General features: G+C 44.9%; 1 protein-coding gene across 1 annotated transcript in view; it reads left to right on the forward strand.

The window, feature by feature from the left end:
* Positions 1–402: 402 nt before the first annotated feature.
* Positions 403–27179, forward strand: part of SLC17A6 (solute carrier family 17 member 6) — a 52078-nt gene continuing 25301 nt past the window's right edge. Inside the window, exons 1-3 of the mRNA XM_035117534.2 lie at positions 403–617; positions 4058–4310; positions 6237–6355. Of these exons, the coding sequence (XP_034973425.1) occupies positions 532–617; positions 4058–4310; positions 6237–6355 (458 nt within the window). The 5' untranslated portion in view covers positions 403–531. The remainder of the gene's footprint in view (positions 618–4057; positions 4311–6236; positions 6356–27179) is intronic.

Genomic DNA, 27179 nt, shown 5'->3' on the forward strand with positions numbered 1-27179 from the left:
CGACTCACTACCTCTATCTATCCCAAATGCAGTAAAATAATCAGCACCAATCCAGGATTTTACTTACAAATTGGACTTTGAATCCAGGCGGTTCTCTTTTTTCAAACTCGCCATGGCTCCTCCTGCACCTTTTGCTAGTGGATCCTTCACCTCCAGGAAGACCTTCTAGTTGTGTCTCGCAACTTCTGTTCTATTCAGAAATCCGTGGGCTGTATGTAGACACTCAATCGTCTCCTCTTTCTGGCGCTGGCTCTGCTCCTTCCTTCCTCGTCCACAGTCACACACATACACGCATACACAGAATCTCTCTCTCTCTCTCTCTTTCTCTCTCTCTCTCTCTCTCTCTCTCTCTCTCTCTCTCTCTCTCACACACACACACACACACACACACACACACACCTCTTTATCTGGATGCACACCAATAGCCATTTTATGGAGAAAAGTTAGACATGGAACCAATATGAGCCATCATCACTGTTTATAAGGGTGCCCTAGCCAACCAAGTGAACGCGAGTTAAAACCTTTGCAGGAATGGAGTCCGTAAAACAAAGGATCCTGACCCCTGGCAAGGAGGGGCTGAAAAATTTAGCTGGGAAATCGCTGGGTCAACTCTACAGGTAAGGGAGAGGATTTTCTTTGGTGGGTAAGCATATTTACCATTATGGAGCTTCTTAAACTGAGACTCCTTACTTCACTTCTGATACGAGGATAATTTCACATACAGGTCTGGCCAAACGCGGGTGTTATCTGTGCTCTTTGGGTTTTGCTAGCTCCGGCTTTAACTTCAAGAAAATGGTTTTGATATTTAAGCATTTAACACCCTTCTATTGGGAAGTAGGCACCAGTGGTTTCAATATATTTGTTTCCAGACGTTATCTTAGAAACACAATCAGAAAAATCATACCAGTGTTGGGTATTTTATTCATTTTGTTCTGTGTATTTAGAACTGCACAATGAGCAATGTAGAAAATGCTTTCTTTTATTGGGGAGGGGGAACCCATTTGCACTGTATTTGGGTTTTAGTTTACCATTTCTTTATAAGAAAGTTTTCCCCCTCCCCCCCCGGAAGATTTAGCACGATTTTCGATTTGGATTCCCCATTCCCCAGTGTATTCGCTCTTCAGACGAAGAAAAACATGGAGATGCATAAATAATTGATAATCTAATGTCTTCTTTCTGGAACACATATAAAAGTTAGACCATAGGAAAGAGACACTGAGGGAAACGTGTGTCCTCCTACTCAACCACCCCTTTATCCTTACACAGAAATGTACTACAAAAGAAACAGTTTGAAAAAGTACCGCAGCAAACCTTAGTTACAAAAATACATCTGAATTCGTGAAAATGGATCGTGAAAATACTGCAGCCTCCCTCTTAATTAAACCAAAACGAAACTAATTGGTAGCTAAAATAATAGCATTTGAGAATGAAAATATAATGCAAAATTGATTAATTTATCAATCTTAAAAAATAATAATCACTATTTCCCCTTATGCACATTCAGAGTGGCAGGTTAATACCTGAATAGGAAGGTCACCTTTGGTTGAGCAAAGCCACCATTGCGGCAATGGAAGCGTTGTTTTATTGGAGAATATTAGGCTACTTTAGAGTAACATCTAGAAAACGGGGGCTGTACTAATTTATAAGTCAAAAGGTATGCAGTAATTTTATTGTAACCGCTGGCTGTACAACCCCCAAACACACACACACACACACACACACACACACACACACACACACACCATCCCACATATTTGCTGTCATGCCCACCCACGTAAATATCGCCTTATTTTTACTAGAGAGGAAGAGGACAGCAACGAAATATAATAAAAGCAAAATGTTGTGTGTGTGAAGTATGACAATCTAATACTGCCGCTATAGTCTTAAATAATTTTACAAAGCTGTCTTCGAGAATAAAGTGATATACGAACTGCATTTTTTCATGGTTTTTAAAAACAAATATTGTATTAAAATGTCAAATTAACTCTAGGAATGCTTAATTTCGCATTAGGCTCTAATTTTCTCCTCTTGATCTTAGAATTGCCTCTTTACCGTTCTGTTTCTACAAGTCTTTTTTTTTTGCTTTCTTTTCTACGCCTACAGTAATACGTGTTGAGAAAGAATATTTGTTTGATTGCATGAGGAGGCAATGTAAACACCAGCTATTATGTGTTATTTCTGATATTGCCTGGATGAGATTAGGATCGGATGTGTTGTGTTGTGTTGTTATGTTATGTTAAAGGTCAAGGACTGAATTTCTTGAAACTCGATATATGCATAGTACACACACACACACACACACACACAGAGAGAGAGAGAGAGAGAGAGAGAGAGAGAGAGAGAGAGAGAGAGAGAGAGAGAGAATAGTAAAATATACCGTATCATACCATCCAAACCCAATCCCAATCTCCCCTCGTCCAGGCAATATAATACATAATACACAACCGTTGATTCTAACGGAAAAACAACTTGCATCCCCTTCCCCAAACTAGCCAGTAAAGGAATATGTGAATAAAATTAAACCCCATAAGATTTACTTCTGGGTAGTCATGTATAGGACTGCGCCGTTAATTCGCTCAACTGGCACAGGATCCAGCTCGGATCCCCGTGGTGTAGAGAAAAACACTTTTTGATCCTAAAACCAGCCGGGACTGTTCCTAGATCTGAACCAATCTGTCTTTATTGACTGGAAGGAATGAAGGTCACCGCTGTACTCCTATTAGAAATTACTAAAAGTGTGGGGTGGTGGTGGGGGTGGGGGTGGTGGTGGTGGTTGAAATCCCTGCAATGGAAGCTCGGATTTGCAAACCGAAAGACAAACGGAATAATATTTCGATCCCATTTCCAAGCCTTCCTTTTGTGAAAGGAAAACGTTTTTCCTCCGTTGGAAAAACTAAGGGAAATTAAAGCAGGCGCGCAACAGGAAGGGCGAGAAACAGCAGCGTGCCTGGAATCAATGGGAATTCAATATTGCTAAGGAACGTTGGGGTGGCCATTCAGATCCCTCCCCATTTGCCGTAACAGCAGTGAGAGAAAGGGCTCTCGGCTCGTCTAGCTACTGCCTGCTTATTCCCCACCCACCGACCCTCTGAGGCCCTCGAAGGCTCGAAAGGAGGGAAGCCTTGCTTGGGAGCGCTTAGTTTTCCACACCGAGGGAGCCGCTGCGCCCATTACACGTTCCTCGGTGTCTTTTCAACCTCCAAGCGCGGGCTGCCTGACAAGGAAGGCCTGGGACGTAGCTGGAGTGCAGGCCAGGCTCACTGAAAAGGCGCCAGGCGGCCATTTTGAGTGCTGGCAGAAAAACCAGACACCTGGCCGTCGCCTCGGAAAGAAGAAGAAGACGCCCTTTCCCTTCTCATTAGGCCTCACCTGGCCTCATGGGCTTGCACACTCCAACCCCCACTTTATAAGAGAGTTAAAGCCCTCTCGCTAAAAGGCAAGCAGACGTGGGTTTCCGCCCTGCTTTCCAGGATATGTTTCTGGTTGCAAAGTAGCCCAACATGGCGTCTCCGCAGTCTAACGCCTCCCATACACCAGGAGATACTGTACATAAGGAATGGAGGGGAGGGGGAAGGAATCAAGAAGCCTGGCAGGGGCGCCTCATTGAATTGCTTTGTGAAACCCACGCAAGAGATGGAAACGTTTCCTAAATCTCGGGTGTTGTGGCGGGATATTTGTCAGTGGTGAGGGAAATAATAAACGTGTGCCAAAGCCCCCTGGCCCTTTTCAAACTTTAATGTAGGGTAGATCTCATCTGCAGCAGAAGGGCCCCGGATTCATTCTCGGGCCTGAAGCGCTGGAAGGTCCGTCAGGGTAGACAGTACTTCCTGAACTAGGCGGGCCAAGGATCTGGCTAAGTGGAAAGCTATGTTCCTACATATCCCCAGCGAGGTTTAGCACTCGCTAAATTGATTTTTAGGGCACACTCCTGGTTCAGATTAAGCCCTGGATCCACCCGCCCTTGCTTTAACCTCTGCCACCATAAAATCCTGAAGATAAATGAGGCCAGGGGATTGGACTCCCTTGACTGAGATCATGTCCTCTTTGGTTTGGGCAGAGTCCTCGAGAAGAAGCAGAAGACCGGCGACACCATCGAGCTCACGGAAGATGGGAAACCCTTGGAGCAGCCCGAGAAGAAGAAGCCCTTGTGCGACTGCACCTGCTTCGGGCTCCCGCGGAGATACATCATCGCCATCATGAGCGGACTGGGCTTCTGCATCTCTTTTGGGATCCGCTGTAACCTGGGAGTAGCCATCGTGGACATGGTCAATAACAGCACTATTCACCGAGGAGGGAAAGTCATCAAAGAGGTGAGAGAAAGAGAGAGACATGTTGAGACCGTTCTCCTCTTCCACCTGCACCATCACGACTCCCAAACGCCCTTCAGGCGTCCATTTTAAGAGCATAGGCTAGAGACTCGGAGAGGTGGCCTGTGTGTCGTCGTCTGACTTCAACGTTTAGGGAAAGGTTCTTTAAGCAGAACTGAAAAACCATTACAAGGAGAGATGAATCCATTCATTAGGTTTTGATCCATTTTTCCCTCCTCTTTCTCCCGTTCCAATTCATTCACCCACCTTACTCATCCGCCTCATTTCCTGTTTCTTTTTTTCTTCCCCCGTTTAAAACCAGACTTGGTTTTGCTGTCGTTGGTATGAGAATTTGGTGCACCTGTTGGCTTTCCATGGAGCTCGGAACGGCTTACATGGTTCACTCCCCAAGCATTTTATATTCATAACAACCCTGTGAGGTCGAGAAAGAACGTAGCTGGCCCGAGATCATCTCATGAGCTTCCTGGCTGAGTGGGGCTTTGAACCTAAGGTATCCCACCCATAAATAAAAGATGTAGCTCCCCCACTCTCTTGCACACAATTATATTTTAGAAGACGACCAGCTCCACGGAACTCGAGGCCCAAGGCACACTTGGAAGCAGGTCCCATTGAGTTCAATTGAACTTACTTCCAACTAGGTGTGGCCAGGAGGACCGCAACCGCAATCGATTGAAAATCCTAAATTATTCAGCTGTGAATGGGAGTGAAAGGAGTCCAGGAGCCCGCACAGCACCCCGAGTCGGATCATGATGCTCCACTTCCTGCTTTCGCCTCTTCAGTTCAAACCCAGAGCTGGTCCCAATATCAGACTTCAGCCGTTACATGGCAGCGTCTGCGCTCCGCACTTGCCAAAATCGATAGAGAACAGGGCAGAGGTGGCCCCTCTGGACAACTGCTATTTTAGACCCTGGCCTTAAGCATACTTATATGCCTAATAAATAATAATGATTACACCAAACGGCCAAAAACGACGAAAGAGGTTTGTTTCCCCACTCCCTCTCTGGAAAGTTCGAAATTAAGGAGATGACGGTCCATCAGTCGTTTTTTACATCGCGATGGTCAAATCAGGTCCGTCTTGGTTTTTAAAAAGCGAGGGAGGGAATCTTTATTAAGAATATGAGGAAAGCGAAGCAAATCTATATCAAACCCCTAAACTCGGAGGGAAGGTGAAGCTTAGCTTATAGGCGGATAAATGTTCGTCGCTTCAACAAGTCCCCCCCTTAATAATCCTTTTTTGTGAGGAAAATATAGCAAGGTGTTTGTGTCCAATGGAACAACAAACAAATAGTACTCGAGAACGTGAAATGGTTCACAAAATAACGCCCCACCCCCGTCCCCAACCATTTCTCCCAAGGAAAAAACAGACCAACACAAAATAAGAAAGTGGCAAAGGTATCTTATTTATACAATGAAATAAATTGCTGGACGGATCCGTTGCAAACACTGTTGTGTTCGGAAGCTTTTGAACATTATGTTTGATTTGAACCTGGCGGTCGCCCAGGAAATTCATCAATCCACTTGTGACCCTTTTCAAATATAGTCGACCCCCTCTACTCCCCAATATGCTAATCTGGAATCATAAAGTCCCAGAGTACAGTATCCTCCTAGTATAATCATAAAAATACTACTAATAATTAATAATGAACAACAATTAAGAATATATAGGTTACGGAGATGTTAGCAATCCCCGTCCTTAAAACCTCCCCGATGTGTGTGTTTGGGATAATTGTTGAATTTAGCAGCGTCAAGGGAAACCACATTCATATTCTGTGGCTGACCCCTGCAGGTACCCTCTATGGACCTTGGCTTAGCACCGACCTGTCCTTTCTAAATGACTGCTTACAACGCATCTTCTTTTTCTTCCCTCTGTCTTTCCTTTCCTTTCCTTGGCTTGGTCGCTTTCGGAAGAAAGCGAAGTTTAACTGGGATCCGGAGACGGTTGGCATGATCCACGGTTCTTTTTTCTGGGGCTATATAATCACGCAGATCCCCGGGGGATATATTTCATCCAGGCTGGCAGCTAACAGGTAATGGCAACCCGATCTCTCTCCTCCTCCACGTGCGAAGTAAGTAAACAAAGAGCGAGATGTCTGCTCCGCGTGGTGTTGGGTTATTCTATGGTTGGTGTTTCTGCTGACAAGGGAAGAGGCAGAGAGCCGCGGGGACCTGTTTTTGGCTCTGGGCTGCTTCTTTTCCTGCATGGGCTGTTGGAAAGAAGCAGCCTCCTGTCTTGGGGAAACCTGGATGAGCCACACTGCGGAGTTCAGCCCCCACCCCGCTATGGTGCAAAACGTAGCAGCGCAGTGCGGAGTGGTGCTCCCCATCCTCCAGTACGTGGGCGCAGACTCAGAGGCCAGAATAGTTTGGCTTTGCAGCCAATTTTTGTTGGTGGAGCGACAGACTGTTTTTGTGTTAGACGAACTGAACAGAAGGGGAATTCTCTCACGCTTAGGAGACAAGGCAGGGCTCCTCCAGTGGTACATACAGTCAGGTCACTTTTTATAGACTCTGCTTTTACGCCTCTTCTCTCCAGCCCATCTTTAGATGTGTTAGCTTCTGGCATTTCTGCTCCAAAGTCCTGCTTTGAGGGACTACTGGACACACCATCCCTGGCAGAGTCTCTCGCTCTCCCTGCCAAGGATTCCTGGTCTTTTGCCGCAGGATACATTTCAGTTCAGTCCGGAATAAAACCCACCGCCGGTTCTGTGAATCCCATGAGACTTGCTCCCAAAGAAGGGTCTGTGGGGATTGCAGCCTAAACACGGCATTGCTAGGTGTGTGTCAGTTCTAGCTGAAATCACTGCCATTTTTATCCGAAATCTGAGACCATTCATTAAACGGTCATCGTTTATCATCGATCATTTCGGCTCATGTCGCGTCTTTCAGTTTCAACATACAGCGCCCAAGGCTGCTCAAAACAATGACAACCAAAAAAATGGGGCGGGGAGTCCAGGCTCCCTTCCAAGCCCAGTTGAAACGAAGTATTTTGATAGCTGAAGCCTAAAGTAATAAAAAACACAACACTGACTTTCAGTCAAATTCTTCAGCTTAACTAAATTGATTATTGATTATAATAATCATACTCTACTACTACTACTTACCATTTAGTTAGCAGATTAACAATTGTGCACATTTTCGTTGGACCGAAACGGGTTCGTGTTAGCAAAACACGAATCTCCTGTTTTTACATTGTTATTATTGGTTTTACTGTTACACTTTATGATATGTATTGTTTCTGGCGTTGTTTCCAGTTACTGTATTATTATTCAGGCATTAAGATATCATTCATATATGAAAGCCCTGGGTTTTTTTGGAGGGGGGGGAGGTTGTGTTGTGTTTTTTGCACATCCCTGAAACGTAGTATCCTCGTTCGCTTGCTTGCTCGACGGTTCGGAACTATTTCATGCGGTCTGGCTGGGCTCTCTGTTCATACCGTCTGCTTCAAGTAGAGACAAGTCCATTTGTTTCGCTCAGGTTATATAAAACCCGCAGAGCTTTTGGGGCAGCCGTCGGTGCGGAGTCGAGTGCGTTATTATTAATTATCCCCACTTGTTATTTATTTATTTAAACAAAAAGACTGTGCGTAGCGTTCGTATCTCTCAGATGAACGGTGGGGGTCCTTCTTAATGGGCAGCCGAAGGGGAGCTGAATGAGGCGCCCGCTGCACGAAGCAGGAGAGAAAGTGCTTTCCAAGAGAGCTTTGCACAATGAAAGGGAAGTGCAGATGGCGCGGGGTCTTAAGGCTCCGTTTCTATGGCGCCTGCCAAGGAGGTTTCAGGAACCCGAGGGGCGATTCTACCTGTTAATTAGATCCTCGGAGGATTCCCGGGCGCAGGAGGCATCCAGAGCCACCCTCGCTGAGAGGAGCGAGGGGGTCCTAGCGCCGCTCCTTGGCGCCGCGCTCTTTCCAACCCGGAAGCAGGCATCCGCGGGCAGGGACTGGATGTTCCAAAGAACAAAGTATCCGCGCGTAGAGGCCCTTTAGACTAATCCATCAGCCAGTGCAGACGTGCTGATCGCCCCCCGAATCGATCGCCTTTCCACCCACGCCGCCTGCTCGGATCCCGCGCTTGCAGCTCTGAATGGGGAATGCTTGTGCTATTTCAAAACCCCTCCCTCTCTTAGTCCGCAGTCATGAATCAAAGTTACTGTATTCACACACGCGCGCGCATGTCACCAGCTACCGTAGCTTTCTAGGGTGGCAGGCGGATGTCAACCCGATCGTCATTTCTTGCCCTGGGCAGATCTTCAAGGTTTCCACCAGTTGTTTGGCTTGAGTAAAAAAGGAATCGCCACCGCTATCAACCCCCATCGGAGCGCTTCAAACTACTCCGGGTCTTTATCTGCACAAATGGGAAACGGGGTAACCTAGCTGTAGACTGAATTTCCAAAGGGAAAGCGGATGGGGGTGGAAAATTCCTGCAGAGAAGATTCCTTTCCCTGAACATCCTCAGTGCGACTCTATTAATTTGAATTTTGCGTTGCATGGGAGAGCACCACCTGATCTAGAATCTGCGCTGATTTAAAGCTGGACTCCTATAACCACTTACCTGGGAGTAAGCCCCGTTGTACTCGGTAGACCTTTCTTCTGAGTAGACGTGCATAGGACTCCCAGTTCAGATTAACCGGAATATACAGATTTGGAAAGGCAGCAGTAAACCCTAATCCACTTCCCCCCGAACCAGCTACTGGATTGCTACTTCAACCTCCCCGAAGTCTTGCGTGTGGGTGTGCAGGGTGTGTGTGTCCTCTTCTTCAGCCCTAATCCTCTCCGAATTTCAATTACAGTTGTGCGAACTGGTAGATGTGGAGGGAAAGGAATGGCACGTAACTAATTCGGAATGCGTAAAGGCAGACAGCGACAAGATGGAAACCGAGGAAATGGCGACTCACGACAGTCAAGTTGTTAGCCAAAACAGGGGCAGTTCTCCATAGAACGGACCGTGGCCGATATTATAAATCAGGCACCCCCAAACTGCGGCCCTCCAGATGTTTTGGCCTACAACTCCTATGATCCCTAGCTAACAGGACCAGTGGTCGAGGAAGATGGGAATTGTAGTCCAAAACATCTGGAGGGCCGAAGTTTGGGGATGCCTGTTATAAATCAAACCTGTATGCTTAAAAGGCGCATTGAAATCAGATCACCTGCTAGGTTCTAAATCAATGCAATGGGCATTCTATCAACCGTTTTGGAGGAAAAGTCCAGTTGTATTTCGGGGGTTGGGGAGCCTTGTAATACATACATACATGCATGCATGCATGCACACGGAAGCTGGGAGTTTTTATTTACAGAACTCTCAACTGACTCTTCTGGGCGGAGGGCCCGAGGTTTCCTTAGGTGGCTTATATTAAGTTCTGTTCATAAACCTGGATTTGGCTTTACCACAATGGATTTTTCTTCTACCGGTATATAGGCAAATATGGGTGGCATGACGACTGGGACATCCTGCTTTGGAGCAGCTGGGCTAGTGTCTCCTTGCAGACCTACCAGCCGGGCTCCGCCCATATTGAGGAAGTCATTGCGTGTTCCACCACCAACCACAATCCACAGTTAAGATAATACGAGTGAGTGGACATTTCATCCAAACGAATGGATGGATGGTTCCTCCATATGCATGATAGTTTCCCCATACCAGTGCATGGTCATTTATTCCATAGGAGTGAATGGTTATTATCTCCTCCATACGAGTGAATGACTACAGTGTTCCTTCTCCATTCACTTGGATGGAGCTAGGGAAAACAGATGCCGCTGGGAAAAAGGCACGGGGCGATTTTGTTCCACATTATTGCAAAGGCAGTCAATATGGTGCAGTTGCCAATCTTTGACCTACAACCATTTATCAGCGCCGCTAGCACAACCAATGTTCAGGGATGAGAGAGTTGCAGGGAAGGGCATCGCGTTAGCTACCCTTGCGGCAGAAAATGGCACTGAGTTGTTGTTTTTACGGTGGTCATAGTCAGGATTTTTGCTAGGAGGAGCAGGACTCTTGTTAGGGGGGACAGAAGACATGATTGGTCAGTTAGTTAAGTATTTCTATTGTTTTATTACGCCCATGATTATGGGTAAATCTGGATACTCGAAAGAATGAGCAGGCAGGGCAGCGCAGCGCTTTCCCGACTGGACTGCGCGCTTCGGGGTGCAATACTGTAGAATGTCTCCATCACATTACAAGAGTTTTCCGCTGGGCGAGAGGAGCGAGGCAGGCAGACGGTCTCTTTGGGGACACAGGGAGAGGGCGGCATGATTTCAGACTGCGGAGGATATGTGGCTATTTGTTTCTGGCCAGGCAGCGCCAGTCTTGCAAGGGCTCGCTGGTCTCCGCATCAGCAATCGGGGATTGTTTACTAAACCGTAATTGTAGCCATTTTCGTATAATGCCATGCATTTCCCCAATACAAAGGGGGAATGAAAGCCTCAGTTAACACACATTCAGGTGCCCATCAGAGAGCTCTTCTTACCAAGTCCATTTAGTCTCGAGTTAAAGAGGAAATAACGATCGCGCTTTTATCTTATTAGCCGAGCCTATAAAGGAGCCGACGACGTCGCCAGTCTCCCCTGGTGCTGTTCCCCCCCCACTGACTTTGTATTTTCTGTCCAGCCAAATCCATCACAGTTGCTTGCACCCCACTTCACCCCTTAGGCCTAGTTTCAAGACGTGCAATGAACGGAGAGTGTATCCTGTTTGGTGTAGTGCTGTTAATTAGGAGCAGGGTGCGATCCCTTCACAAAGTATACCACACGGGAACGTTTGTAAAGAGAGCAATATTTTAATCCAGTGTTTTCTCAGATTCAGTTGACTCACACCAGCAGAACCGTCAATCAGTCAATTCTTCATTCAGGGATTTTGAAGGTGATTAACTTTCTTGGTGTTTTTTTTAAAACAGTGTAATCAATAAATGAACATAAAAATGGTTGGTATAGAATACAGGTGATGCTTTCAGGGTTTAAGAAGACTCTAACAGGGTCAGTTTGAAGGGAAAAACATGAAAACAAACAATCTGAAATCCATGATCAAAACTGAAAAACTCTATAAATAAAAAAGCTAGAAATACAAGTAATTGTCCCCCCCCCATTGCAAAGGATGAACATTTTATTGTGAGGGACAGCTCTAATTAAAACCTGATTAAAAATCCAAACAATCTGAGATTAATTAATAAAATCAATTACACCAATTTAAATAAACGACACCATTAACAAGCTGTTGTCATGCACACCACACGGTACTAAAAGTACTCTTACTTGCTCTAGCAAGGAAAATAAAATGACACTCAAATACATGGATGTGTATTGTGTAGCAGATCTTTTTATCATGACTGAACTAAAATGACTAAGCATAATAATAATACATACTTTAATAAATACACTTAATCCTTTTAAATGTTGACAACATAGTGGTGTTTTAATTTTTAAAAAAATGCTCAGAGCTCTCCAGATTGATGACAATGACCTTTATTTTTATAAAAATGTCATGCATCAGCAGACTCCATTTTCATGTGCATGCATCTATTTGACTGAAGAGAGAGAGAGAGAGAGAGAGAGAGAGAGAGAGAGAGAGAGAGAGAGAGAGAAGATTAGCATGCAGAAACATCAGAGTATAAGAAGACCCCTGCTGGATCAGGCCAAGTCCCATCTAGTCCACCATCCTGTTCTCATAGTGGCCACCCAGATGCCTATGGGAAGCCCAAAAGTAGCACCTGAGTGCAACGGTGTGCTTCCCTCCTGCAGTTCCCAGCAACTGGTTTCCAGAAACAGATTGCCTCCAATAGTGAATTATAACAATAATTATTATTTCTATAATGAAATTATAGAAATACTGTGGCTGGCTAAAATTTTGTAGGTAACTTTTGAGTACAATGGTGCATACGTTTTGGATGTCTTACCTGGATGGGAGAATTGACTATGGAAGTTCTGTAGAAACAGTTTGTCTATCCAAATTCAGGGCACACATTTTAGTAGATTTTCTGTCCAGTCTCAACTAGATTATCTGTTGTAAAGGTTATGGAAGAGCTAACTGGCTTCTGAAAGGTTTCCCCAGTGGTGGGCCTTCTGGAGCTAGTTTCTAGGCACCACACCATAGCTTCCAAGTTTCCTTGGGCTGCAACTGTACTAGAACCGTGGTTCCCATCCCTAGGATAATTCTAATTGCACAGAAAATGCACAAGACTATTCAGAGACATTATTCAGGCTTTGGCCTAAAGTTTATGGTTGGACCTTCACCCTACTCCTTCGGATAACTCTACCATAGAAACATAGGATGTTGCCTTATAATGATTCAGACCACTGGCCTATGCAACTTGAGCAGTGGTGGCTCTCCAGGGTTTCAGAATGGGAACTCCTCAGTTGTACCTTGATATGCCAGGTATACAAAAAATGTGCTCAAACACTGGAGTGCAGGGTGCTGCTAATCCATGATGTACATGCTTTTGTTTTTGTCATAGCACTCTGACCTCCCCCGGGGCATATTTGTTACTGCCATTCCATATTTTAATTTTTTTTTTTAATTTTCATGAAACAGGATATAAGTATAAGCATATCATTATCAAAACAATTGGTTTTCCTCCTCCCCCAGATCAGAAGACTAATACGTTAAAAATTTCCCATAGATCTGTATGCATAGCTGGTGGATGCCAGACATCAAGTGTTCATGTGAATACTTTATAAAGGGGTGTCATATTTCAGTAAAATTGCCTGTATCAGTTGCATCATTCAGGGCATGCACTCTCTCAGTTTCTCAGATAAAGCGATTGTCCATTCTTCCTGTTTCCATTGTGTGATATGTAGAAGATCAAATTCTTTCCAGTTTTTTCCTATGAGCAATCATGACGCCATGATGTACATGTTGAAGCCTTTGGAGAAATTTATAGGAGCTGAGAATCCTATGAACCTAGATACATAACCACAACATAATATGAACAGAATATGAATATGAAATAAACAATGAAAATCCATAGCAGATTATTAATTGGCAGAATTTCCAAAACTGGTTAGAATTCTGGATTAGTTACAATGCACTTGTAATTCTGTAATGAATCAAACATTTTACCTGGGAATAAGTTCCTTAACTTTCAAGAGGTAAGTTTCTGTTCCACTACATTACGGAGATCTACTTCTAACTACAGTATATGTGTTCCAGACTAGCGTATGAGATTGTAGAATGCTTGAGTTGCTGAAGACACAAAATGTCCCTAATACTTCCAATACAAATGGAATTCAACTTCCATACAGTACTTTACCTTACAGCTAGTGATTCCCAACCTTGTTGTTGTTGTTGTTTAGTCGTTTAGTCGTGTCCGACTCTTCGTGACCCCATGGACCATAGCACGCCAGGCACTCCTGTCTTGCACTGCCTCCCGCAGTTTGGTCAAACTCATGTTCGTAGCTTCGAGAACACTGTCCAACCATCTTGTCCTCTGACGTCCCCTTCTCCTAGTGCCCTCAATCTTTCCCAACATCAGGGTCTTTTCCAAGGATTCTTCTCTTCTCATGAGGTGGCCAAAGTATTGGAGCCTCAGCTTCACGATCTGTCCTTCCAGGGAGCACTCAGGGCTGATTTCCTTAAGAATGGATAGGCTTGATCTTCTTGCAGTCCATGGGACTCTCAAGAGTCTCCTCCAGCACCACAATTCAAAAGCATCAATTCTTCGGCGATCAGCCTTCTTTATGGTCCAGCTCTCACTTCCATACATCACTACTGGGAAAACCATAGCTTTAACTATACGGACCTTTGTCGGCAAGGTGATGTCTCTGCTTTTTAAGATGCTGTCTAGGTTTGTCATTGCTTTTCTCCCAAGAAGCAGGCGTCTTTTAATTTCGTGACTGCTGTCACCATCTGCAGTGATCAAGGAGCCCAAGAAGGTGAAATCTCTCACTGCCTCCATTTCTTCCCCTTCTATTTGCCAGGAGGTGATGGGACCGGTGGCCATGATCTTGTTTTTTTTGATGTTGAGCTTCAGACCATATTTTGCGCTCTCCTCTTTCACCCTCATTAAAAGGTTCTTTAATTCCTCCTCGCTTTCTGCCATCAAGGTTGTGTCATCTGCATATCTGAGGTTGTTGATATTTCTTCCGGCAATCTTAATTCCGGTTTGGGATTCATCTAGTCCAGCCTTTCGCATGATGAATTCTGCATATAAGTTAAATAAGCAGGGAGACAATATACAACCTTGTCGTACTCCTTTCCCAATTTTGAACCACTCAGTTGTTCCATATCCAGTTCTAACTGTAGCTTCTTGTCCCACATAGAGATTTCTCAGGAGACAGATGAGGTGATCAGGCACTCCCATTTCTTTAAGAACTTGCCATAGTTTGCTGTGGTCGACACAGTCAAAGGCTTTTGCATAGTCAATGAAGCAGAAGTAGACGTTTTTCTGGAACTCTCTAGCTTTCTCCATAATCCAGTGCATGTTTGCTATTTGGTCTCTGGTTCCTCTGCCCTTTCGAAATCCAGCTTGCACTTCTGGGAGTTCTCGGTCCACATACTGCCTAAGCCTGCCTTGTAGAATTTTAAGCATAACCTTGCTAGCGTGTGAAATGAGCGCAATTGTGCGGTAGTTGGAGCATTCTTTGGCACTGCCCTTCTTTGGAATTGGGATGTAGACTGATCTTCTCCAATCCTCTGGCCATTGCTGAGTTTTCCAAACTTGCTGGCATATTGGGTGTAGCACCTTAACAGCATCATCTTTTAAAATTTTAAATAGTTCAGCTGGAATATCATCACTTCCACTGGCCTTGTTATTAGCAGTGCTTTCTAAGGCCCAACCTTAAACACTTTTAATGGAAATAAGATCCATTGGTTTCCGTATAGTATATTTCCAAGTACAATATTAAAGATAAAAAAATTCCTTCCAGCAGCACCTTAAAGACCAACTAAGTTTTCTTTAAGGTGCTGCTGGAAGGAATTTTTTTTATTTTGTATCAACTACATCAGACCAACACGGCTACCTACCTGTAATATTAAAGATGTAACATTCTCATCCTAAATACTGTGTTTGGAAGCATAGGCTGTTAAAGCCAATGTATCTTATTCCTTGGAAATAAAGAATCTGCATAGTGGAATGGTACTAAATGTATTTACTTATCTTAAAATTCTTATTCCGTCTTTTGACCACAAGAAAGTTCAGTAAATTCCCTAAACACAGAAAATAGATGATCAGGTACAGAAGATTAGACTTTTGCACAGCACTCGGCTTGAACAAAACAACATCTCCCTGTGTGGCATCTAAAAATGGAACAAGGTTTCATTTGTCTATTCATTCCAGAGGCATCTCTTCTCTCATGAGGTGCATAGAGATCTGCCATTGGAGGAACATAATTACAACATCACCATAAATGCTCTAAGGGCAGAGAATAGGAACAAAAAGGTGTCCACTGTGGAGTCACGAGGGTTTAATTTAGCACAGTTACTCCTTTCCTTTCAGGGAAATTCTCAATGAAAAATTAGAAGCCTGGGATCAACTTTCCATTGATTAAATATTAAGAAATCCATTGCATAGGGCTTTTCTATGGCTTTTATGGGCAATTATTTGCTACTGTAACAGATTTGCCAACATAACTCATATGAACATGAGTTCAGAACCATTAACTGATCTAGCCCAGAAAAAGGCAACATACCAAGATCTAGTTACAGGTAGGTAGCCGTGTTGGTCTGAGTCGAAACAAAATAAAAAAATTCATTCAGTAGCACCTTAAAGACCAACTAAGTTTTTATTTTGGTATGAGCTTTCGTGTGCATGCACACTTCTTCAGATACACAGACCTACTTTTCCTTCTTTCACTACACTTGAATCTCACCTTTTCCCCACAACACCATGCTGAGGCAGTGATTTATCAAAGAGCCCACCCAGAGAGTTTTGGGGCTGAATGGCATTTGAATCGATTTTGACAGTCCAAATCTAAATTCAACACTTCATCTGTGCATTAGACTAGTCTGTCCCTTCTTTAGATTCTTTAGATTCTAGGGACGTGATGCTCCACCCGCTACCTAGTACAGTATGTAATGAGCTTGAGCAGACCAGTGATCTTGTAGTCTTTTGCCACCCTTGAATTTCTTTGGATAGGGGCCAGTATTTTTTAATAAAAATATTGGTATGGTAACTTTAAGTAGATCATCAGAATGACTAATCAAAACATTTTGATCTATTAACAGCATGCTCTGAATTAGACAGGAGGTTTTTTTATATAAAAAAGAATGATTTTACAAATACACAAAAAGGGGGGAAAGCCCAGCATCTACCAGTTTAAGAGAGGCACCCCTTCTCATATCAGAGGAGATGCCTAATCTAAAATGGTACCTGTAGAGTGAAATGCACATTGTGAATAATCTAAAAACAAAAATATGCTTTTGACCCTTCAGAACAATTGTTATCCATATATTCATTTCTGAGATTTACTTCAAACAAGCAAGCAAGCAAGCAAAAACACACACACACACACACACACACACACACACAAACTTGGGGTTTCTGGAATGATATCATACCTCCCCCCGGCAACCATAGATAGCATCCAGTATTTCTGAAGGAACAAAGTGAATCTACCATCTTAGGTCTGAGTTTTATTCAGACCATCTTCATCAGATTACCACAAATAGCTAGTACAGGGGTCCCCAGACTTACCGGCGTTTGGGCCGGTTCCCACCGCGCCGATCGCACGGCGGGCCGGCGGGCGGGGGAGTGCACGCCCGTGCGCATGTGCACGGGCGCTTACTGGCGCGCTTCCAGGGTGGAAAAGGCACTGAAAATCCGTTGTGCGCATGTGTATGGGCCTCCCCCGACCCGGAAGTGCACCAGAAATGACCTCTTCCGGGTCGGGAGAGGCCCATACGCATGCGCACAAAGGATTTTCGGCGCTTTTTTCCCGACCCGGAAGAGTGCTGCCGCGCTGCGCGCCATAAGAGCGGGCGGCGGCGGCGGACGTCGCCGCGGGCCAGATTGGCAGGCCAATTGGGCCGCATCCGGCCCCCGGGCCGTAGTTTTGGGGCCCCTGAGCTAGTAGGAACATTCACATGTAGGTTCATTAGTATCACATATCTGCAATTGCTCAGTCAAATTATACATTTTCTTTAAAGGCTGCTGTGGCATTTGCCTGTTCGTTTGGAAATGTCTGTACAGGGGGAGAGAAGGGGTTGATAGGTAGACCAATAGAAAAACCCAGAGGCGGAGCCTACCTGCTTTTAAAAGGCTTAGCCAGAGTTGGGAAGACAGTCGGAAATAGAGAGACAGTTAGTTTGGTTGGTTTCTTGTGGGTGGAAGGCATAGGAGTCAGAGTGGGTTAGAGACAGAGGGGAGACAGAGAGAGTGAATCAGATTACAGTGTTTCAAAGTATTTAAAACTTGTTTGCGTTCACAATGAACTGGAATCTTTGTTAATACGTTACAACCTGACTGAGTCTGAATATATTACCGGGGAAACCCTTAGCTGCCAAGTATCCCGTTTTTCGTGGGAAGCCCCCGGATTTTAATCCGTTTCCCCGCTGTTCTCCTGAATAGAGAAAAATTCTGGAAATCCCCCGGATTTCCTACCTGCCAGGGAGCCTCCATTTTGGGTACTGCTCTGACCATGTGTGGGCACCGGAAATAAGGGCAGAGCGGCACCGGAAGTCACTTCTATGCATGCCCGGTGGCCATCTTGGTGGTGGCCACATGGCGGAGGCTGTCACCAAGATGGCCACCACCATGCGGCCACCACCAAGATGGCCACCGGGCATGTGTAGAAGTGACTTCTGGTGCCGCTCTACCCTATTTCCAGTGCCCACACATGGTCAGAGTGGCCCCGGAAGTTGCTTCTACGCAACTTCTGGTGCCGTGCTGCTGCTAATCCCGCATTTTTCAGTGGTATGGGGAAACCTGGTTGGTAGCAGTGGAAGAGAATAGACGTGGTGGCACAGGGTCAATAGTCTGTGAAATGACCAGGGGCTCTGTATGAACGCCAGCCACATCAGCTAATGGCAATTGAAGCATCTCATTTGCTTTTAAGGAACAGTTTTGAATATCACTATTATAGTTGCTCCTCTTAAAGTGGCCAGTGTCTAAGGAGGCTATGCATTAGCATTCTGTTGTGTGAGCAGGTGACCCTCTATAGTACAGTTCCAAGCACTTTATTTGATCTTCATTTTGGAGTCTTAATTGAGCTAGCTGATGTGAACTTACTTTCCCTTGAAAGCCCAAAAGTTGTCATTTCACATCATCACAGAGTTAATAATTTATCTGAGAAATATAATTGTAATGGGCTTGTTTGGTGATGTGATATTTCAAATCGGCATATTAGTTTGTTAGGTTTTTTTTTTGCTAAATGTATGAATTATTTAAACAATGGGGTACTTGTAGTATTTTTTTAAAAAAAAGAAATTAATTAATCATTCACTGCTTGTAAGAATTAATTCTGATTGCATGTGTTGTCCCACACAGCCGTTGTACCAGACAGGAACAGAGCAGTCGTGTCTTCATATTTATTATCCAAAATTCTTTTTCAGTCTTGCTGAGGCTGTGCGTATGTTCTTGCTATTATAGCTGGTGTTTGGTAACTTTAGATTTATATCAACATCATCAGCATACTCACAGAGGAAATAATTAGCTGGCGGTGGGACAGATGTATTGAAAAATATGTAAGTTCATCATATAAGGCTCAGGAAAGCCAAATTCATTTCTCATGCTGATTTTAACCCACAGAAGCTCCATAGTTATTGTAATAGGAACTTCGCTTTATTCTGGGTCTATTATTGTCTCTGACTCTCACAGCCATAACTTGACATTTTAAGGTAGAAGAGCAGTGAAGCAACTGGAAAATGTGCACATGAGGATTTAGATGTGCACATAAAGGAAGGACACATTGAATCAACTGGGTGATGTACACATAAGAAGAAGCAGACCAGACCATTTGCTGCTAAAAATAACCACCTTTTCATGGAGACTGATGTCATTCATACAATAATAGTTGGATGTACCATTCATCAAGTGAATTGGAGCCATCATACTGGGACTCTCCAGCTTCTTCTCTATGTTCCCAGTGGTTATGGGGGAGAATACCAGAAAACTCAATATGATTGCCCCAATTCATCATGGTAAATGGCAGCAAAAGGCAACCATTCACCATGATGAAGAAATACTACTACTACTAATAATAATAATACAGGAGTGCCTGGCGTGCTCTGGTCCATGGGGTCACAAAGAGTCAGACACGACTAAATGACTAAACAACAACAACAACAACAACCAATTTTATTTATATCCTGCGCTCCCTGGCCAGAGCCAAGTTCAGGGCGGCTAACATCAAAATGTATAATACATTAAAATATTATTATTATTATTATTATTATTATTAATTTTTTATTTATACCCCACCCTCCCCAGTCAAAACCGGGCTCAGGGCGGCTCACACCAATAAAATTACAATAAAACATAAAAAGCAATTAATTAAAATACAGATTAAAATACAATATTAAAATTTTAAAGTGCAGCCTCATTTTAAGTACAGTAGTCCATAAATCCAAGCCATGAGGGAGGAAAACACAGGGGTCAGACTAAGTCCAACCCAAAGGCCAGGCGGAACAGCTCTGTCTTACAGGCCCTGTGGAAAGATGACAAATCCCGCAGGGCCCTGGTCTCCTGTGAAAGAGTGTTCCACCAAGTTGGGGCCAATACTGAAAAGGCCCTGGCCCTAGTAGAGGCCAATCTAGCTACCTTATGGCTTGGGATCTCCAGAATATTGTTGTTTGTGGACCTTAAGGTCCTCCGCAGGGCATACCAGGAGAGGCGGTCCCGTAGGTACGAGGGTCCCAAGCCGCAGAGGGCTTTAAAGGTCAAAACCAGCACCTTAAACCTGATCCTGTACTCCACCGAGAACCAGTGCAGCTGGTAAAGCACTGGATGAATGTGATCCCGTGGCCGGGACCCCGTAAGAAGCCTCGCCGCGGCATTCTGCACCCGCTGGAGCTTCTGGGTCAGCTTCAAGGGCAGCCCCGCGTAGAGCGAGTTACAATAATCAAGCCTGGAGGTGACCGTCACATGGATCACTGTGGCCAGATCAGGGCGAGAGAGGTAAGGAACCAACTGCTTGATACGGCGGAGATGGAAAAATGCCAGCTTTGCTGTGGCTGCAACCTGCGCCTCCTTGGAAAGGGAGGCGTCGAAGGTTACACCCAAACTCTTGACACAAGGCACTGGCACTAATTGAGCCCCTGCAAGAGATAGCAGTTGCCCCCCCCGACCCAGCCAGCTTCCAAGCACTTGGTCAGTGTGTCCAGGGCTGAGGCAGGGCGGCCGTCCATCAACAGATAGATCGAGGTGTCATCAGCATATTGATGACAACCCAGCCCAAAACTCCGGACAATCTGGGCAAGGGGGCACATAAAGATATTAAAAAGCATCGGGGAAAGGATTGCGCCTTGTGGGACTCCACACACCAAGGAGTGCTGCGGCGACAACTCCCTCCCTAGTGCCACCCTCTGTCCCCGACCTGAGCAGCCATTGTTGGACTGTGCCCTAAATCCCCACATCGGAAGGCGGTGGTCTAAAAGTTCGTGATCGACCATATCGAAGGCTGCTGACAAATCTAAAAGAATCAGCAGTCCCGGCCCACCTTGATCCAGCTGTCTACGGAGATCATCTGTTAAAGCGACCAGAGCTGTCTCGGTCCCATGACCAGGGCGAAAGCCTGACTGAAATGGATCTAGAGCCGATGTTTCACCCAGAAACCTACCAAGCTGTTCGGCAACCGCTCTCTCAGTTATCTTACCCAGGTACGGAAGATTTGAAACCGGGCGATAATTGGATAGATAATTGCCTGGCGTGCTATGGTCCATGGGGTCACAAAGAGTCGGACACGACTAAACGACTAAACAACAACAAAATGATCTAGAGATTTTTTCTTTAAGAGCGGACGCACCACTGCTTCCCTCAACTCCTCTGGGAAAGTCCCTGTGCCAAGGGACAAGTTGATGATCTCACCCAGGGGGCGATCTCACCCATGCTCTAATCAGCCAGGACGGGCACGGGTCAAGGGAGCAAGTGGTGGGCCTTCCAGCTCGGAGGAATCTGTCTACATCGGCAGGGAGTATCTGATCAAAGTTCAGCAATCAACTGAAATACAGCTTAAAATCGTATTAAAATCAAAATAAGATGGCTACCCACAAATTATAACTGTATAGGGGTTGGGAACCTTAAGTACTCACCAAGCTCGGCTATTTGTATGAGCCGATGAGAAGAGGTAGAGCAGGCTCCCCCAAACTTCGGCCCTCCAGATGTTTTGGACTACAGTTCACATCTTCCCCGACCACTGGTCCTGTTAGCTAGGGATCATGGGAGTTGTAGGCCAAAACATCTGGGGGACCGCAGTTTGGGGATGCCTGAGTTAAAGAGACCACTTATATGCAGGGTCTTGTAAGAGGGGGGTGGGTCAGACTGGGCCCTGACCAAAGGCTCCATCTTGCAGGCCCTGTGGAAAGATGTCACAAGACCAGGGCCCTGTGACAGAGCATTCCACCAGACTGGGGCCAGGGCCGAAAAGGCCCTGGCTCTGGTCGAGGCCAGTCTAACCTCCTTGAGGCCCGGGACTTCCAAGATGTTATTGTTTGCGTACCCTAAGGTCCTCCGTGGGGTATACCAGGAGAGGCGGTCCCATAGATACAAGGGTCCCAGGTTGTCCAGGGCTTTAAAGGTTAGAACCAGGACCTTAAACCTGACCCTGTACTCCACTGGGAGCCAGTGCGGCTGGTGTAGCACTGGATGGATGTGGTCCTGCATCTTCTTGGAAAACATAGTATGTGTTCTGCCTCTTTTTCTCTCACTAGGGAAATGCAAATAGATTGACAAAAAAAACAAAAACCAAAAAATCCCTGTCCATGACACAAACACACTGGGCTGCCATCAAAGTCTTCAGGCTAAATTACTGCTTTTTCTAGAGTGTGATAATTTGAAACTGTGTACTCTATGTATTGAAACAGCCAAAAGAAAAACAATGTACATTTAAGTATCCCTACACCCACTTAATCTCAAACAGGAAGAGCATGCACTGGTTCTGAAACATGTCCAGAAGAATAGTTCTCTGGTTAATCTCCAAGAAAATAAAGTTGCATACCGGTAAATGTTGATCATATGTATCAGTGTGCTTGGATGTTCAAACTTGATGCTCAAGCAGCAATATTCACAGGACCCTCTTGTTTGATTCCACAAATTGTAGTGGGCCATAAACAAATCTTCATGCTATCTAGTTCTGCTGGATTATTTACTGCAAGGTGTCTGACAAAGCAACTGCATTAAACAAAGTGGTTGTCTGGAGATAAAACACAGATTAACCAGATTCTCTATGGGAAGTGAGATTCTGTAATTCAGAGTGATCATGGTCACACAGTAAACAAGTGTCCTTGAGTTATTTGCCTTGGGCTTAGATTTGTGACAGCAGAATTCAAGGGAATTTAATTTATTTTTTCCAGTCTAGCAGGTGATAATGAGTCCTATTAAAACTTGACTCCCAGTTAAAATAGAATAGTCACATGTGTGTAATTGGAAGACAAGAAAGCTTCACCACCACAGGACAATAAAAAGTATGGGTTGGTGGAATGTTGCTACTGTGCTTCTGCTGTTACTATCTTGAGCATTGTTTTTTTTATTCTTACAGTGCTGATTTGTTGTATTCGAAGACACACAAAAAGGACCCTGTATATTCAAACTGTGGCGTACATTCTGAGTGGAATGCCACTCAGGGGATTCTCCCATTGGCTGAAAACAGATGGGTTATTTTTTTCTGTGTCCCCTCCCACTGTGCTTCTGGAAATCTGCTTTGGAAACCTCAGAGGCAACATGAGAGTGGCACAGAGGTTGCATACACACACAAACACACACAAATTAAAAATGCATTACATTCAAATTAAAAAAACATAGAAATATCAGCAAACCTACTGGTATGGTAGTTACAATGGCAGGCTAGGACTGAGGAGAATCAGGTCCATATTAGTCTTTGCTGTCATGAAAATCACTGAGTGATGTTGGCCAATCACTATTGATACCACCATAAACCTCCTTTATAGAATGGTTGTGAGAATAATATGCGGTGAGGAGCAATGCTATGCCACCTTTGCTCCTTGGAAAAAAGGTGGGATAAAGTTTAATAATGCATACAAAGAGTCAGATTATTAAAATATCAGCGTCCATAATAATCTATATATATATAAATGTAAAAATCGTGAAAGTGTGTGTTCCACTTTTTTTCGTAACCGCTTGACCGATCGTCCTGAAATTTTGACACAACGATCCAGGCCACTCCCCAAGCGTTGTTGGGGACAAAAATCCCTCAAATTTCGCATCTGGGCAGGTATAGACCTGGTTTTCCACCAAGTCAAACAGCGCCCTCAAGTGGCGTTATGCCCTCCTCCACCCCCTCCCTTCCTGTGAAATCTAAGCCACACCCACAAACCAAATGACATCATCAACCAAGCAACTGAAACCACCAAGGCGGCCACTAGGCCCGGGGGGGGGGAGAGGGCAAGCGCCCGGATCGCAGGTCACAGCATGGCCTTTGATTTATGTAGGCCCCTGCCAGGCCCCCACTAGGCCCGGGGAAAAAAAATAACCCACAGCAACGCACTTGGGGGCACAACAAGGGGTTTTTACTTTACAATTTAGCACCACTACCCCCCCCAAATCCCCCACCAAATAACCAACATTGCCAAGTGGAGGTAGGGGCCTGCCTGGGGGGGGGCGAATAGGGAGCAGGGATACGTAATGGGTCAGAACAGGGTGGGGGGAGACACGGGGGCCAAACCTGCCCTCTCCACAGTATCTTGCCTTGATTCAGGGGGACTCTGAGGCTCAGGGGGATCTGAAGGGGGGCTATTACCCTCCATTTCACAGACTAACGCACAGCAACACGTGCAGGGCCAGCTAGTACAATATATACTTGTTGTTAACCAAACGATTTCTATAATGTCTCATTGTGTTTGAAACTAGTCCACATACTAGGTGCAGCTTGTTTTTGTAAATCTAGTGTAATTATCACTAGTTAACAGATTCTTTTATAGCGAAGTCCACTAAACTGACTTCAGTTTCTTTTTCTGTTGTTTGGAATCTTTGCTTGAAGTCTGGTTCTTCCTTGCTTTCCTATAACGTGGGGCCCACTGGCTCCCTTGGACCCCTCTTGGTTTGTTTGTTTTTAATAGCAGCAGTGGCAAAGTAACACTGGCACTGACAAGAGCATCACTGTTGTTTCTGAAACTCATCCTCCACCTCCTGCCTCCTATCTGTCTCTACAAACTGCAACAGTTTGTAAGTCTGTTTAATGGGGATGGTATCTATAATGATTTTGCCATGAGGTGATTTTTTTCTACTTCACACCTTTCTTATGATGAAGTAAAGGTAAAGGGACCCCTGACCATTAGGTCCAGTTGTGACCGACTCTGGGGTTGTGGCGCTCATCTCGCTTTATTGGCCGAGGGAGCCAGCGTACAGCTTCCAGGTCATGTGGCCAGCATGACAAAGCCGCTTCTGGTGAACCAGAGCAGCACACGGAAACGCCGTTTACCTTTCCGCCGGAGCGGTACCTATTTATCTACTTGCACTTTGACATGCTTTTGAACTGCTAGGTTGGCAGGAGCAGGGACCGAGCAACGGGAGCGCACCCTGTTGCGGGGATTTGAACCGCCGACCTTCTGATCGGCAAGCCCTAGGCTCTGTGGTTTAACCCACAGCACCACTCGCGTCCCTGTGATGAAGTAATGGATCCCATAAAGCTTTTGCAGCTGACTGGGTCTCTGTACATGTTTTGATGTGTATGGATGGAACATGAAATGCAGGAAGGTTTTTCTTTTTAAATGGGCGAAGGAGGCATGACTTGCTACACACATGTCTGTGTGCTAGGAGAATGAGAACGAAAGCTAGAGTTTTGTGAATTAATTGCCCACCATTAGATTTTAACCTAGAAAAATAATGGCATTCTAATTAGTTCCACCGCACACTTTCAGCAATGCGAGCATTAGAGACTCCTATAACATCCTGTGATTTCATGTACTCACTGTGAAATTAACACCTCATTTAAAAGAGATGTTGTCAGGCATACTCATCTTTACAGAACTGTAATAACAATGCACCTGCTTTCCCTGCCCAGAATTCTCTTTGCCTGCAAGAATGAAACTCATGGCTATGTTCTGAAATTTAAAAATGTTTGAGTGTAGGTCACCTATAGATAACTCTAGCAAGAACTTGCTTGTACTAGACTGTGCCTCTGAAAATCTGCTGTGCAGGATTGGGGGACCGTCTAAGACCTTCTAAGACAGAATGGGAACAATCAGTGGTGACACTGGGGGGAAATGGGGGTGGGCACAGTAGCGGCAAAATATATTTCTAGGTGACTTTGTTGTGTTCCACATGCTCAGATCTCTGAAAGAAAAATAGCACTATATATTATTGGGAAGGAGTCCAGCAATGGTGGGGGGCAAGCTCCTTGTGTGTGTGTGGGAGGGGACACTTTGCCTCTCCTGCCCCCACCCATGGGAACAGGGAACTCCAGGGGGAATATGCAAAAGTTGCCTCCCTCCCTTCATCCAGGGGAAGTCTCCACTGGATTGCAACCCATTTCATGAAAAGTCACTCATGAGCCAACCCCATATGCATGAAAATGAATTGTGTGGCTTACAGCTCTGCCATGAGGTTGAAATAATCCAATCCTATGTGGTGGTGCTGAGGAGTTCCATCACAGACCAGGCATGTAGAGAGAGAGGAGAAAGAAGTTTAAACCTTCCCTTACCAGCAGCAATCACAACCAAAAATGAAGTTTACAATCACACATTGGAGGATAATATGTGATTCTAGACTTACTGTTGACCTAATTTTTATCAAGTTATTACTCTGTTGCTGCATGGTTGCTGCAGATGTCTTTAGAGGACAAGAACAGCCCTGCTTCATCAAGCCATCCAGTTCAGCATCCTCTTCTCATAATGGCTAGCTATGCCTATGGGAAGCAGGAGCTAAGTGCAACAGCACTCCCTCCACTTGTGATTCTTGGCAGCTGCGGTTTAGAGGCATACTATCTCTGATAGGGGAGATGGGACATAGCCTTATCTTCTATGAGTTTGTCTAATTCACTTTTAAAGCTATCAAAATTGGTGGCCATCAAGACATCATGTGGATACAAATTCATAGGATCATAGAATTGTGGAGGGGAAGGGACTCTGACAGTCATCCAGTCCAGCCCCCTGCGTTGCAGAATTCCTGCCCAAATCCCATAATTCATGTGCTGTGTGAAGAAGGCAAAGGGGAATAAAAACCAACTTATGTAGCACCTGGCTTGCCTGTGCTTGCCTGGGGTGTAGTGTGCCAGCTTGACATCTTGTTGAAGTCAGTACTTCACATATTTGACTTGGGAGATGATCCCAGACACCAGCATGTGCTTCTTTGTTTTCCATGCAGATCAGCCGGTGCTGCAGAAGCCTCATTGAAAGGTTCTGATCTCCCACCACCCTGCCGTGCCTTTTTACATTGGTTTCCCCACAGAGGGGGCTAATGAAACATCGAGTGATCTCTCCCTCTGCCATATGGCTCGAGGGTCTTCCATTTTTCTGTCATAGGTGATGAAGCCGTGTTCACAACTTAATGATGCACTGAGGGATTTGGGGAGGGGACGGCTGGGGGATTTGCTTGACAAAAAAAAAAAAGAGTGGGTCTCAGATGTGTGGCAAAAATTAATAATGCATCCAAGCTTTTATTAGATTAGAGGTGGTGGCAGAGAATCAGTTTATCCATATTAATCCTTCATGAAAGGCTTAAAATAGGATTTAGTTAGAGAAACACACACAGATGCCTCCACCCCCTTGTCATGGAGAAAGGCGTATATATTTTTAAATGAATAGAAATAGCCTGTCTCAT

Source organism: Zootoca vivipara, chromosome 1 (assembly GCF_963506605.1).
Source record: "Zootoca vivipara chromosome 1, rZooViv1.1, whole genome shotgun sequence".
NCBI classification, from domain to species: domain Eukaryota; kingdom Metazoa; phylum Chordata; class Lepidosauria; order Squamata; family Lacertidae; genus Zootoca; species Zootoca vivipara.